This window comes from Sciurus carolinensis, chromosome 12 (genome assembly GCF_902686445.1).
Source record: "Sciurus carolinensis chromosome 12, mSciCar1.2, whole genome shotgun sequence".
Lineage (NCBI taxonomy): Eukaryota > Metazoa > Chordata > Mammalia > Rodentia > Sciuridae > Sciurus > Sciurus carolinensis.
The window spans coordinates 21633510-21647308 of NC_062224.1; the positions used below are offsets into that span (position 1 = coordinate 21633510).

The 13799-nt window shown below is 39.2% G+C and overlaps 1 protein-coding gene across 10 annotated transcripts in view; it reads right to left on the bottom strand.

The window, feature by feature from the left end:
• Kiaa1217 (KIAA1217 ortholog) overlaps nucleotides 1–13799 on the bottom strand; it is a 293338-nt gene that overhangs the window by 98186 nt on the left and 181353 nt on the right. For all 10 annotated transcript variants that reach the window (XM_047520201.1, XM_047520203.1, XM_047520202.1 and 7 more), the window contains 2 exons: nucleotides 10905–11103; nucleotides 6986–7079 (listed from right to left, as the gene is read on the bottom strand). In XM_047520201.1, coding sequence (XP_047376157.1) covers nucleotides 6986–7079; nucleotides 10905–11103 — 293 coding nt within the window. The remainder of the gene's footprint in view (nucleotides 1–6985; nucleotides 7080–10904; nucleotides 11104–13799) is intronic.

Here is a 13799-nt window from a genome sequence, read left to right on the forward strand (position 1 = left end):
CAGGCACAGAGAAGTAATTGATGAATGTCACTTTTTTATACCACTGTCCTGGTGTTAGCCAAGGGGATATCATGGTTGGGTCAGAGAAGACTTTGAACAGATGAGAAAATCGGCCAGGTGTGTTTTCTGAAGCTTCCATCTCTTGGGATTTTTTTCTCCATACTTTCTCTGTTTCTTTTTTCCTTATCCGCCTCCCCTAATGGTTTCTTTCTAGTACAGTCAGTCAGCAGAGAACAGAACGGGGCAAAGTGAAATATTAAATGCTGCCATGAACGAGGTACAAAATAGTGTCACGAGATGAAACAAAAATTAATAAAGGATATTTGGTATATTTTAAAATTTCATTAGGAACATTATTTCAAAACTTGCAAAACCTAAATGGAAATATCAAGGAAGGGAAGCTGTGGACTACATACAAAGAAACAGAAAGAGGTGAGCTTGGGAATGACCTCTTTGGCCTCAGTTGTGTCATCTGTAAAAATGGAGTCAGCATAACTACTTTGCAGAGTTGTGGACTAACTTGAACAAAATGTAAAGTACTTTAACACATTGTCCATTCCAGACACAAAAAGGTCTACTATCTCACATTCAGGACAACAGCGGTATAGAATGAACTCCATTTATATCCTGACAGATTCTGCAAGAAATTAAGAGTTCACATTACTTATTATGATTTTGTTTAAAAAAAATGAAAGTCAAAGTGGAATGTACAAGAGGAAATCGAGAGTAGAGTGGTTAAAAAGAGGGGCCAGGAACAAAGCCAATACACAAAATACCCACCACAAATGCCTGTCTCCTGGCTGTGGGTGGGCCACAGTTTTAATTCTAAGCTTTAGAGGAGCAACACAAAGAGGGAAAATGATCACTTACAAGATTCAGAGTGTCCATAGGATAAAAATAAACCAAGAGAAGCACAACTATTTCTGGCGATGAGAACAGAGAGATATTTTTACAGTGGGTCCTCATTAATGACAGAAAATGAATAATCTAACATTTGTAGCACTATCATTATAGTACTCAATGCAGACTATGTAAGGAGATTTACTCGGTGTGCACCACGGGTTAGGATGCTACCCTGGCCTTCGGAGGTCTACTGAGATGACCGTGTTATGGTTTGTGCCTTTGAAGAACTTACAGTCTGTGGATGAGATGAACATGACCTAAAATGACTACACGGCCAGGGGAATGTGCAACGTGTCCTCGACAGGGGAAGATTAATCCCGACAGCATTAGGGAAAGCTGTGTGGAGTAGGCATTCTTTTCTTTAGACTCAAAAAGTAAGTTTTTATCTTTAAAACATTTTATTATGGAAACTTTCAAACATAAAAAAGTGGAGAAAATAATATAATGAACACCCATCTTCCAGCTTTGGCCTATTTCAACATTTTACCAATTTTGTTTCATCTACTTCCTGTACGTGGGTATATTTTTGTTACTGTTTGCTGGAGTATTTGAAAGCAAATTCCATTCATCCTATCATTTAACCTGCAATACTTTTGTATGTTTCATTTTAAAAACCATAACTACCAACTTACTATTATACCCCATGGAATTAACCAGTTTTCTCTTAATATCATCTGATTCCTAAGACACGTGGAATTCTTCCTAATAGTTTTAAAGACTTCTTTTACAGTTGGTTTGCTCAACTCAGTATCCAAACACTGAGGTGCATATGGCACCTGGTTGTTACAGCATAGTAAAGTCCTGAGAAACTTAGCACTCTTTTTCCACACTTTTTTCAAGGTGACAGTTTGTTAAGGGAATCAGACAATTGTCCTGCAATATGTTTCAAGAGCAGAATTTTGAAAGACAATGTCTTAAGTCTGTTTCATGTTACTATAACAAAATGCCTGAGGTTTGATTTTATTTTATTTTTTCCCTCCTCATGATTCTGATGATCTGGTAGCTAAAAAGCCCAGAGAGCCTGGTGCCAGTATTTGGTATGGACCAGGCTGCATTACAACATGGCTGAGAAACAGAAAGGGAAATGGTCATGCGTGGAAGGGGCCAAGCATGTGGGGGTAACCTTGCTTCATAACAAACCATTCTTGTAGAATTAACCCAGTCCTGAGAGAACAAAATTGATCCTCTCTGAGGGTAGACCCCCCTCCCCATGCATGACCCAACCAACTTCCACCAGGCCCCATCTCTTAAAGATCTACCACTTCTCAATACTGTTATGTGGGGACCAAGCTTCCAGCCCATGAGTCTTGGGGGACACCTCAAACCATATCCAAACCATAGCAGGCAGACATATGGGAAGGAAAAGGGCATTTCAGAAACTTGGAACTATAAACATCAGTGTGGGGAGTAAGAACAGACTGCAGCTGATGCAGCTTGGTAGAGAAATAATAAATATTGTAACCACAGCAGCATGATGCTAGCTAAGGAGTCTTGTATCCAGAACTGGGCTACTTGGAATTAAGATCAGCCCTTTCTTTCCAGCTATGTGGCCTTGGGATAATTTCTTAACATAAGAAACTGTTTCATCAGCCATAAATAAAGGGACTTATTACAAGGCCTGTCTCAAAATTTTGTCTTAAGGATTAAATAAAATGACATGCACAAGTGGCAATGGCAGAAGGACATCTATAAAAGAACTTGCAGGATCGAATGGACAGGCGCTGGTGGGTTGTTTGAATAAGTTGAAGAGCAGGAATCAGGCAAATGAAGAATCACGGACGACTCAATGTTTTAAACCTCTTGTTCTCCACCCCCTAAAACATTTATGCACACATGTGTTCCCCCAATACAACCAGTCTGTCCTTCAAAAGATAACAAAAAAAAAAAATCAAGGAGGATAAAGGCTTGGAGAAAAAAATAGCAATTTTTTTCCCCTTCAATGGATACATTAGAAATACTAGAAGAACATCAGTGTAAAAACAACCACTTAAAAGTCCAACATTTGGGTCTTGAATTCTAGAGATGGCAGAAGTAGCATATAGTTTTAAGGGTCATTCACATGGAGGCAATAGTTAAAAAAGTGGTAAAATAAAAACCACAAGTGCAAAGATTCAGATGGAAAGAAGAACCAATCCAGAAAACAGGCGAAAGACATAAAAACTGAAAACCCCAAACTGGGAAAGACTTCTGGAACACACTGGAGACCATTTAGGGGGAAAGGGGAGGAAGAAACACTAGTGAACAATGGAGGTGGGGGGTGTTTGAATGTGGGTAAGGAATTTAGACATGGCGATGTAATGGAAGCCCATGGTTTCTAAGGAGACCATTCTTCAGCATCAAACACAAAGTTCAAATAGAAGAGGCCTGGGCCAAGGTGACTCATCTGGGTATTAGGGAGTAATTTAAGATGCAGGGTCAATTCTGGGGAATATGATCTAAATGAAAATCTGGCGCTTGTCTGTATACAAGTAAAAATCAGAGACATACAAGTGAAATTAACAGAAGGAGACAAGAGGGAGAGAATTAAATGAGAGCAGAGAATCTTGGGCAGTAATCTTGATTATACACAAGAAGGTGGAGAAACCCCCAAACTGAAAACACCACCAGGAAATCACCCGTGCTCTTTGAGAACCACAAAATGGAATGGTTCATTTTAAGTTGTATATTTGTGAATTGAAAACCCTGTGAGTACATATATAATTTGTGCAAAAGATCCTGTTCCATATGGGGCACTCCATCCCTTGGGAACTGAATTATCAGCTCTACCATCAGATGCAATAAACGAAAGCCATGTGATTAAATTACATCAGAGTGATTCGCACCCATGTGCAAAAATCAGGAGCTGGGTGGGCTCAGATCCAGCAGAGAACCACCCGTCTCATCAGATATCCTAGGCTCAAAAATGCTCAGCTAGATGCTAAATGAAAAGCTAGACACATGCTTCCCACCAAGCATAAACTCCATGCACACTCTGAGGCCCATAACCTCAGAGTTAATACATTAGTCTAACACACTTCCTGGGGAACACCATTCTATCATAAAACTGCTCTGGGAGAACTGCCTGGAAATTTTGGACATACAATCTTACATTCTCTTTTTGTTCAAAGGCAAGATATTAAATTTATCATTTCAGGAAAGTCTCAGAGGCCACTGCAGAGTTCTGGCATGGCTGGTGTTACGCCTCTACTTGTTCCAACCAATGTCTTTCTCATATGCATGTTTATTGGTAAGGAGGGGGCAGCTGGGAGTTCTGGCCCAAGCTGACTCTGGAGGCTGGCAAGTTAAGTCTAATGACATCAGGGGCAGGGCTGCAGTGACTAACGCAAGCGAGTGGTTACCATGGAATTCCTTCAGGCCACACTCACATTGTAAACATATGGAGGATGCAGTTCCCCTAAACCCAGCATGCATCTTGGTTTAGTCTGTGACAACTGTTCCTAGCTCTGCTCTTTACCATGAGCAATGGGGTTTTGCATCTGGGCTATGAACAGGGCTCAACAAAACTTCCTGTAGTTTTGTAGCGATGCAGACACATTTATCAGGAAAAGAAAAAGAATTTTAACTTCCAGGACCGAAAGGTGAGGCCCAAGGAATTCCTTGTCTTTAAGTTTGGAGAGCCTGTGAAAAGGGGCCAAGCTACAAACTATAGGCATGATCACATCAAGCTGGTTTCTATTTTTTCATTTCTAAAGAGTCTTCAACTGAGACAGAAGAGCTTCTCTGTTGTGTTAGGTGGTGAACATTTGTTGTCCCCTCATTTGGGGACAATGGTTGACTTTCTCATACAAACAAATGGTGTCTAACATAGGCTGCGGATAACCCAGAAAGTGACGATTACCATCTCATCTACAAACAAAAACAGATCCACTTGCTGAAATCCTTAGCGAAAGTTGTGCATTTTAATAGGCTTTGTGCATATGGTTAATATTTGATGCTTCCAGTTCTTACAGTAGGTCTTTATGTAGGCACCACATCTGCTTAAGAGTTAAAACAGGTGTCCTCCCAGCCATAAACAAGACTCTCAAAGGCAATTGTGGGGCGCCTGTCTGGGAATGGCTCTACATAACAGAAACAACTCGAAGCATGACAGAACTTCAGTTTGAAGTCCAGATATATATAAAAGCTATCCAAGGGGGCAAAGACTCCTATGAATGTCACCAAAAGAGAGTGTAACAGAGTAATAAAAGGCACAGGGTCTCGTAATATTTATCCACGCTTCATAATTAGCATGACACAATCTGTCTTCACGTAGCTCTGGTTTACAGTTAAAGTGAAACTGGTTAAAAGTGGATCTCAAAATTCTAGATTTTCCAAAGTAGCAATAAAGACTTTGGTTCCACTCACACATCATTTTAGACATAAAAAAGCCGTTGAAGACATAGAGGCCTTTTTCTCCATAAGGGTATACCCTGGTTCCATAGGTCACTACTCACATTCCAATTCAGAATTACACAGAAATTCTTCCAGCACTTTCAACTAAACCTCCTGACCTGTTTCTTGGTCTTGAACTTACATTCTCTTTGTGGGAGGTAGAACTGTGGCTCCCCAATGATGTCTGCACCCTAATTCCCTGCACTTGTGGTTATATTGGGGTACTTGGGAAAGAGAGGTTAAAGTTGCTAATCAGCTAACTTGAAAATAAGGAGTACTGGGTAAGCCCACTGTAACCACAAATGTCTTGAAAAACAGACAACAGGTCAAAGAAACTGGGTCAAAGTGATGCTATTTTGCTGGGTTTGAAGGTGGAGGAAGGGGATTACAAATCAATATGGATGACCTCTAAAAGATGCAGGGTAGGGGGGAAGGAAATAGATTCTCTCCAGAGCCTCCAGAAAAGTCCTGCTAGTGACTCCTTATTTTGAACCAGCAAGACTCATGTCAGTCTAAAGACTCTAGAACCATAAGATCATCAATTTGCAGTGTTTTAAGCCACTATATCTGTAATAATTTATTCTAGTGGCAATAGGAAACCAATAAGTACCATCAGGAGACAGACAGCACCCCATTTGAACAATACTCCAACTTCAGGAAAGAATCATGCCTGCGTTTCTTTGACAGTAAAACTTTTTTGTTTTGTTTTGTTTTGTTTTGTTTTCCAGTTACACTTCAACATTCAGTTAAGGGCTAATCCACAGAAAAGATGATATGAAATGGTGCAGTGGCATCTAAATGTGTGTGTTGGGGGGTGGTATGGGGTGTGCAGAACCTGATCTTTTATTTTCCCTTCCCATTTTTACTTCAGAGGAATGTAACATTGTTAGAAACTCAATCCATTCCTGAGGGAACTACATTAATGTGATCTTAAAATTTCCTTTTTTAGTGTCCTTATTCGTTTTCCTTCAAAACACCCCTATGCACTGTGAATATTTGTTTGATCTGAGATGACCTAAATCTAGAGAATTTTAGCTCCTAAATCACACAGATGTTTGTGCTTGCCCACAACATGGTTCATAGAAGATCTGATAATATTAAATACAGTAAAACAGCAAACAATCCTGAATTTGAAGATGAATAATTAAGTGAGATTGTGAGGAACTTGGAAGAATCACTCTGAGAACACGAATAGTTTGTCCATGTAACATATACTCTTTGTTTGTGAGTTTTGTTTACATTGGAGAAAAATTTCCAAGGGCTCCTCTAAATTAGCGTATTAAGGACTAAGCATTCTTTTATGTGAAGATTTTCAGGATCTCCTTGGAATGAGGCTATTTCTAAGCTCCAGGCTTAGGGGTTGAGGGGTATAGCTCAGTGGTAGAGAACTTGCCTAGCAGGCAGGAGACCCTGGGTTCAAACCCCAGCATTGCCCAAGATAAAAATAAAACATAAACTCCATACTTAGAGAGGGATTAGGGGATATACCACTCCCATTTCAATTTGGTTGCCCCAAATGACTAGGATGTATTATTATTTCTTTTCTTTTCTTTTTTCTTTTTTTTTTTACCATGAAACAAACAATGAGTCACCAGACGTGAGGAGAACCCATAAAACCAGGTGGTGGGGTGTGACTACATGAGAAGAAGGAACAAAGAGAAGAGATAGTTTGACCCACCAAGAAAAGTTAAAAATAGAACAGGCTGCTTACCCTCATGTCTCCATTCACAGTTTTTGGTGTGTGACTGAATGCGTGTGAAGGATCCTTGTTGTACACTTTGAGGAGGGATCTGTCCTGAATGTTCCTAGAATCAAAAACATCAAAAACTATGGCAGATGAGAGCAGCCTGACTGTGGTCATTTCCTCTGCCTGCCCTGGAGGATCAGGTAAAAACTGTGAAGAGACAATCTGGCAGTTGTCTACCAGAAACCACACAAAAAATTCTTTCACCATAAAATAGGCAAATACAAATAAGGAAAAGAAGAAAAACGACTTCAGCTTTTCTTTCCTTGTCTCGTTCCACGGGAAAGTATTATTCTTTCGATGTAGCTCTCCACCCATAAATATCAGGTAACAAGAACTTTCTTTCAAGATTCTGAGGGTGGAAAACTAACGCTTTCAAAAACAATAAAACTCCAACGTTTACAAAACGTTCAAAGAGATTCCAGTTAATTTTTAAATATTTAATTGTTTACTTTGCCCAAACACCTGGTTTGCTGCTTATCTAATGAATGCACACACACACACACACACACACACACACACAATGCCTTTTTCCTTTTCTTTTTGCCTATAAACATGTTCAGCAAAGAAAATAAAATGTATATACAATCTAAAAAAAAAAGTATCAAAATTAATATCTTTACAGTGCATTTGTTTCTTCCACCATGGGTTTTAAAAAATACTTTCCTACATACAAATTAAATCATGGGCCATAAAGGAATAGCAGCAGATAAATTCTTCGCTCCTTCTAAACCTAGCACTTACAGCCAATGAGTCAGACCACAGCAAAAGACAGAAATCCCATACCTTACTTGGAGCCTACTTTGAAGTTATTTAAGAGCACATGAATGTCTATGAAGTCCTTGTTTCAGCATGTGCAGCCTTAGAAGGGCCACCCAAAGTCCCTTCCTTCATCCCTGTCTACCCTGTGATTCCACTCCAATGATGGCTGGGCAAACTCAGAGAAACGTGTGCAAGAGGGCGAATACCTTCTCCCAGGTGCAGCCACACATTTAATGGGCTGATTGCAATCACTGGGATTCCTGCGTTATGTTTGGGTTTTAAATGAAGTGGAGGATTCTTGGACTGGTCTTGTTCCTCTCCTTTAAATATCTGCCAGTCATTACTTTGAAGCAAGGACTAGTCCTGGCTTGCACACTTGTTCCACATTTCAAGGAGCTCATTAGAAGTCTGCTGAGGGGAACGTACAGCCCTTGTTATTAAAAGGGGCTCAGATGATGAGCGTCGCCGAGGCAAGGCCTTGGGGATTCACGAAAGGAACTCACCCTCTAGCTAGAGGCAGAAGTCATGTGTGACGATGTGGAGAAACCGAAAACCTCACTGGTGGAAAGACTTATTGCAACTGTAAAGTATTTTGAAAATACATGAGCTCGGTTTATGATTAATTTTGAAACATGTTCATCTGAGAAGAACCAACAGTAAAAGGCCAGATTGCATTTACTGCGGTGACATTTACAGCACAGTATTCTGACCTGAACTCTGCAACCTTTCCCTAAGGAAAATAATCAGAACCCAACACATGATGAAATAAGCCAAATGGTGAGCAAATATACTCTAGCTTCAAATAGACCCAGGGAGGTGAAATGAAATTTGCCTTGAGTTTAGATTAAAGCCATTGTCTTCAGTTAATACCTGTGATAGGTTTTTTGGGGGGGTGGGGTGCTTGTGGTAAAAATGTCTTCTACCATTCAAATAAAATAGAATTGAAACATCTTTTGTATAAAACCAAAAAAAAAAAAAAAAAAAAAAGAACGATTCTCAGGAAGAATATAGAAGTGATCATTTAGCATAAATATTAAATTCATCAAACAAAAGCATTTTCTCTGCTTGAACACTTTTAGGTCTTTTAAAATTTTTAAATCAAAGAAACTGAGAAATAAAATTATCGAAAATTTACAAACCAATGACTTTCCACTTAATCTTTTTAAATGAGATTTTTTTTTTTAAAAAAACAGGCTATCAGTACTGCAGCGTAAGGAGCAGCAATAAGATCATCATTTTTGCAAATGTAAAATGTAAACATCAACTGAGAATGATAGTGTTTAAAGTGACTGCCTTTCAAGTGCTACTTTCGCCACTCTTATCAACTGGATTTCCAAGGAGGACTATGAGCTCTTTCCTCCTCATCCTTCTGCACTTCTCTTTCTCACAGCTTTCCAAAGTTCCCAAAGAAGGCAAAAAAGGAACTAAAGGAATCGCATTTTGAGGCTTGGGAAAGGTTCTAGAAAACAGTGACTTATGGCAATATGAAAATTTCCCATGGACTGCAAGACAGTGAGCTCCAGTTGTTTACCATCCCCTCCTCAGCCCTGAGCTCCATAATCAAGAGTGGCTTTGCTTAATTTCACACCTACTTACTATCACAGCATCCCACCATGCCTCTAAGTGGGGAAATATGATTGCTACAAAATGGCATGTCCATGTAAAAGTACTACATGGAATTATATTATTGCAAACAGTCTTCAATTACAATGTGATTATTTCAGGTTTAAGTTTATGCTTTGCAAATTAAAAAAAAAAATTTGGTGACAGCTTGACTAATAATTTATTTCGAAAACAAGCATGAATATTCTGGTACTCATGAATATTTAAACCCGTTTTTAAAAAGCAGGAAGGTTGTGTAATAGTAGCACCTACACCTTAGGGCATATGTCAAACTTTGAAAGCCCTAAATTACTCACACACCTTGGCACAATACTAAATATGTCATTTGTGATCTTGTTAGATATTTATCGGTTTACATTTACTGTGCTCTAAAGGCATATTTTTAAAAAGTAGGACTCGTTATTTCCATGATGAAGAAACAGAAGAGTTTGCTATGTCCACGGGGTAAGGACCCAGAAACCACAAGTTCTGGCCTCGATGATCTGACTGAGAATGTAGACAGCCAGGTTGGGGTGGGGCTTGTTGCTTAATTGGCTGTGTGCTCTTGAATAAGACCCTTAACTTTGATGTTGTCTGAGTTTCTGGTTCCATAAAATGAAAGGGACAGATTATCCACTAAATAATCTTTTGAGTTCTAAAATAGTTAGAGGCTACTATATTAGTGATTTAAGTCCTGTTTCTCAGGTTTGAATAGAATAGTTCAATGAGTCCCCAGATGTGAGGGTCCCTTCTCTTCTGTATACACCGCCATTGCAGTCAATAAGGATGTTTCTGTTTTCTTGCCAACAAAATGAGTCTCCATAGTAGAGTTTTAGAGTACATCCAGTTGGGGGTCCTGGAAAAAGCCCTCCTGTAAAGTGAGACTCTTGGGTAAAGGACATTCTCAAAGAAACAAATGGAAAGTGAGAATGCTTTTCAGCCTTGGTTTGTATAGGCAATAAAGCTGAGGCTACTGCTTTTATTCTAACTTGTTAGGCGTAAATAATGACCCAGTAGGATCTTACCTAAAACAGCCACAGTCTCTATCTACGGGGAAAGAGAACTTGAGAAGGAGTTTGGAAATTTCTAGTCTTAAGTACTGTTTTCAATTCTCACCAAGTTTCTCCACCAACTTTCTGGGCCTGGTTTTCCTAACTTTTAGATGAAATGGTGAACCGGATCATTTCTAATGTTCTTTTCAGACATGACATTGAAAGATCTGATGTAACATTCAAAGATCCATACAAAAGTCTTTTGCCCTCATCTTTGTAAACTATGCCTTGCAAATGAACTGTAGAAAGTCAGACAGTGAATTCACACCTGGGTGAATAATCCTGTCAATCATGATCATGGCTGTGCTTTCTTCACTGGGATGAGAAAAAATTACGGCTCAGAATAATTTCTAGCAATGCAATACAATGGTCCAAAAGACCCTCTATATACAATCTGATGGAGAAAAACAAACAAACAGTAAATACAACACCTGGTAGACCAAATTTAAAAAAATGTTACAACTACTTACCTTACATCATTTAATTCATAATAGACATTTCTGCTTTCATCTTTGATGTAAATGGCGACACTGGGCGACTCCAGCATTTTCATGGTGAGCTGCTGTGGAAAGGCACTTACAAAGAGAGCACGAATCGTGTCTGCACTTGTGATTTCATTCGGCATCCTGAGCTGCTTGGTTTCATCTCCATACTGGAGATAGAGAACCCCTGCATGCAAAAGGAGCATGGTTATCAGTCAAGAGGACTTGAAGCTCATGTCTGTCCTACTCACTCACAGGCGTTCAGGACAAGCTTGAAAAGCATGTGACAAGGAATATATGTTTGGAATTTCCAAGGAATGCACTATCTGGTTATCACATAAGTATCTGCTTTTATTCTTTGGAGTCCAGGCAGGTATTAAAGAGGCTAATTCACCACTGTTTTAAAACCGAAAGGACAAGGAACTGACCTCATTAGCCTAAGGTGAAAGGTAGCATTTAATTCCTTTGTAAGGTATATTTAGGACCTGATCCTTTAGGGTTATTTTTTTCCATGTCTTTCATTAACTAGGAACATAATCATTATAGCAAGGGGTAAGCTAAAGAGCGTAAGTCTTTGTAGTCCATTCAGAAACATTTTTTAGTGAAAAGGCTACCATATTTCTGTGGTTTTAATATGTACCTACTGTATATTTATACCATATTAAGTTATGTACAAGAAAAGATTCTAACACAGCAACGTTTCATACATAAAATGGGAAAAGTCAGTTACGCAAAGAAAAACACAAGCATTGAATCACAGAATGATAGACTTCTAAGGGGAAGGTGGTCCCCAGTGAACTACATTTCTCAGTATTTTATTCCCACTTTCCATATTGATTCTGGACTTGGCCATGTGACTTGTTTTGGCCATGGGAACATTATTAGCAAGTGTGATGCAGAATGAAAACTTGATATGTGTTTGCACACTGGAGGTTTTCCTCTTGGTGAGCTGGATTTTGGGATATTCCCTTACAGAACCCCGCTCCCAGGAGTTCAACCAAGGCACACAGGAGTCCACACGAAGAACCAAAGTCCTGTCGGCTCCAGTTATGTACTCATTCTACAGCTCAAACTACTGACTGCTCACATGAATGAGCTATCCCAACTGATGCCACATGGAACAGAAATGAGATGCTCACTCCAAACGCTGCTGAAATTGCAGAATCATAAACAAATAAATGACTGCAGTTGTTCCAAGTCACTATGTTTATGGTCATTTGTTATTCAGAAACACATCACTGAAATAGAATATCTAATATCCTGATATTGAAAGGGACTCTTGGTGAGATTCTACCAAGGGTGGACCACCACTCAGCTGAGCCTTAAAAGGAGAGATTAATAAGAGAATAGAGTGAGTGACTTCTAGATAAACATGGCAGTTCATGAAACAAATTGATTACTTCCTTCAGAAATTCCATTTAAAATGGCAATGAAGAATCAAAAACCGCATAAGTCAACGATTACAAGGATGAGAGAAAAAAAAACCATAGCAGAGGACAGAAAGTTGACATCTACACCTTTAAGGGAAGAACATGACCTAAAACTGCAGGGCCACAGAAATCAAGGAAAGGGTAGGAACGAGCAGTGAATTGAACATATGAGACCTGGTTGAACATTTTTCTTTCCCAGTGCATGGTAAGATGTCCATCTCTCCCTTTCCACCTTACTTGGCCAAGGAATTCCTTTTTGCTTTCACATCAGAGAACTGAAGAGCTCAAGCCAAAGATTGGATTCAGGATGCCCAGGTCTAGGGGAGAATGCTAGCCAACCTCAATCATGAAACTGGAAGATTCCCCTAGAAAACTGAGTAGCCTGGAACAAGTGACCAGTAGATTTTTTTTTTTTTTTTTTGGCAGTGCTGGGGATTGAACCCAGGGCCTTGTGTTTGCTAGTCAAGCACTCTACCAACTGAGCTATATCTCCAGCCCCGACCATTAGATTTTTGAGGGTGATATTTAGATTCTGTCTTGGCCCCCTATAGTGGAAAAGGGACATGTGCAGCTCCATGTATAAAAACTTCCAGCTAGTCTGACTATGTCTTCACCACACATTAAGACTCACAAGGATTAACATGTATTTTATAAAAGCCTGTACCACGAAAGAAAAGACCAAGGTAAACAGGAAACAGAAACTCTGTAGAGGTGAGACAGTTCAGGCACAGGGGAACATTTGGAGAGTAAGCGCAATCTCTGAGAACCATGCGGTAGAAAAAAAAATCTGGTGAAGAATAAAAAGTTGATGAAAACTTAGAAAGTAGAGCAAAAAGACTAAGGGATGAAAAAGGGAGAAGAGCAATAAGAAAAAGAGAGAATGACATCAGAGCATCCAAAGTCCTAGTAAAAGGGTTTTGGGTAAGAGAGATGAGAAAAAGAGACGTTCCCTTAAAAATAACAGAAGAATTTTCTTTTTCTTTCTCTTTTTCTTTCTCTCCCAAACTGAAGTACAAGATTAAAAATTTAAAACACTCATGAAATGCCCTAACATGCATTTAGGCTTGTCACTGAGACACTGGAGATCACAGGACAAAGCAGAAGGTTGTTAAAATCTCCCAGAGGTGGGGGCAAAGTCACTTGGGAGGGACCCAGTATCAGAAGAGTGGTAGCTTTCTCATCAGCAACCAGGAACCAAGACAATAGCAACACCTTTGAGAGTCTTCGGTAAATATTATAATTCACATTTTAATTATTTATGTTGTTTACTGTCAGTTTTTCTTACGAGAATGTAAATTTCATGAGATCAGAGATTTAAAAAAATTTTTTTGTTGTTGTCCTTTGTACCTATGATAGTACCATTCAGGTAGTAGGTTTCTCAATATTTGTTGAGTGAATGAATAAGTTATCAGTTATCCAAAAGGGATCTCACATGCAGTCTGTCTGAGCCGTA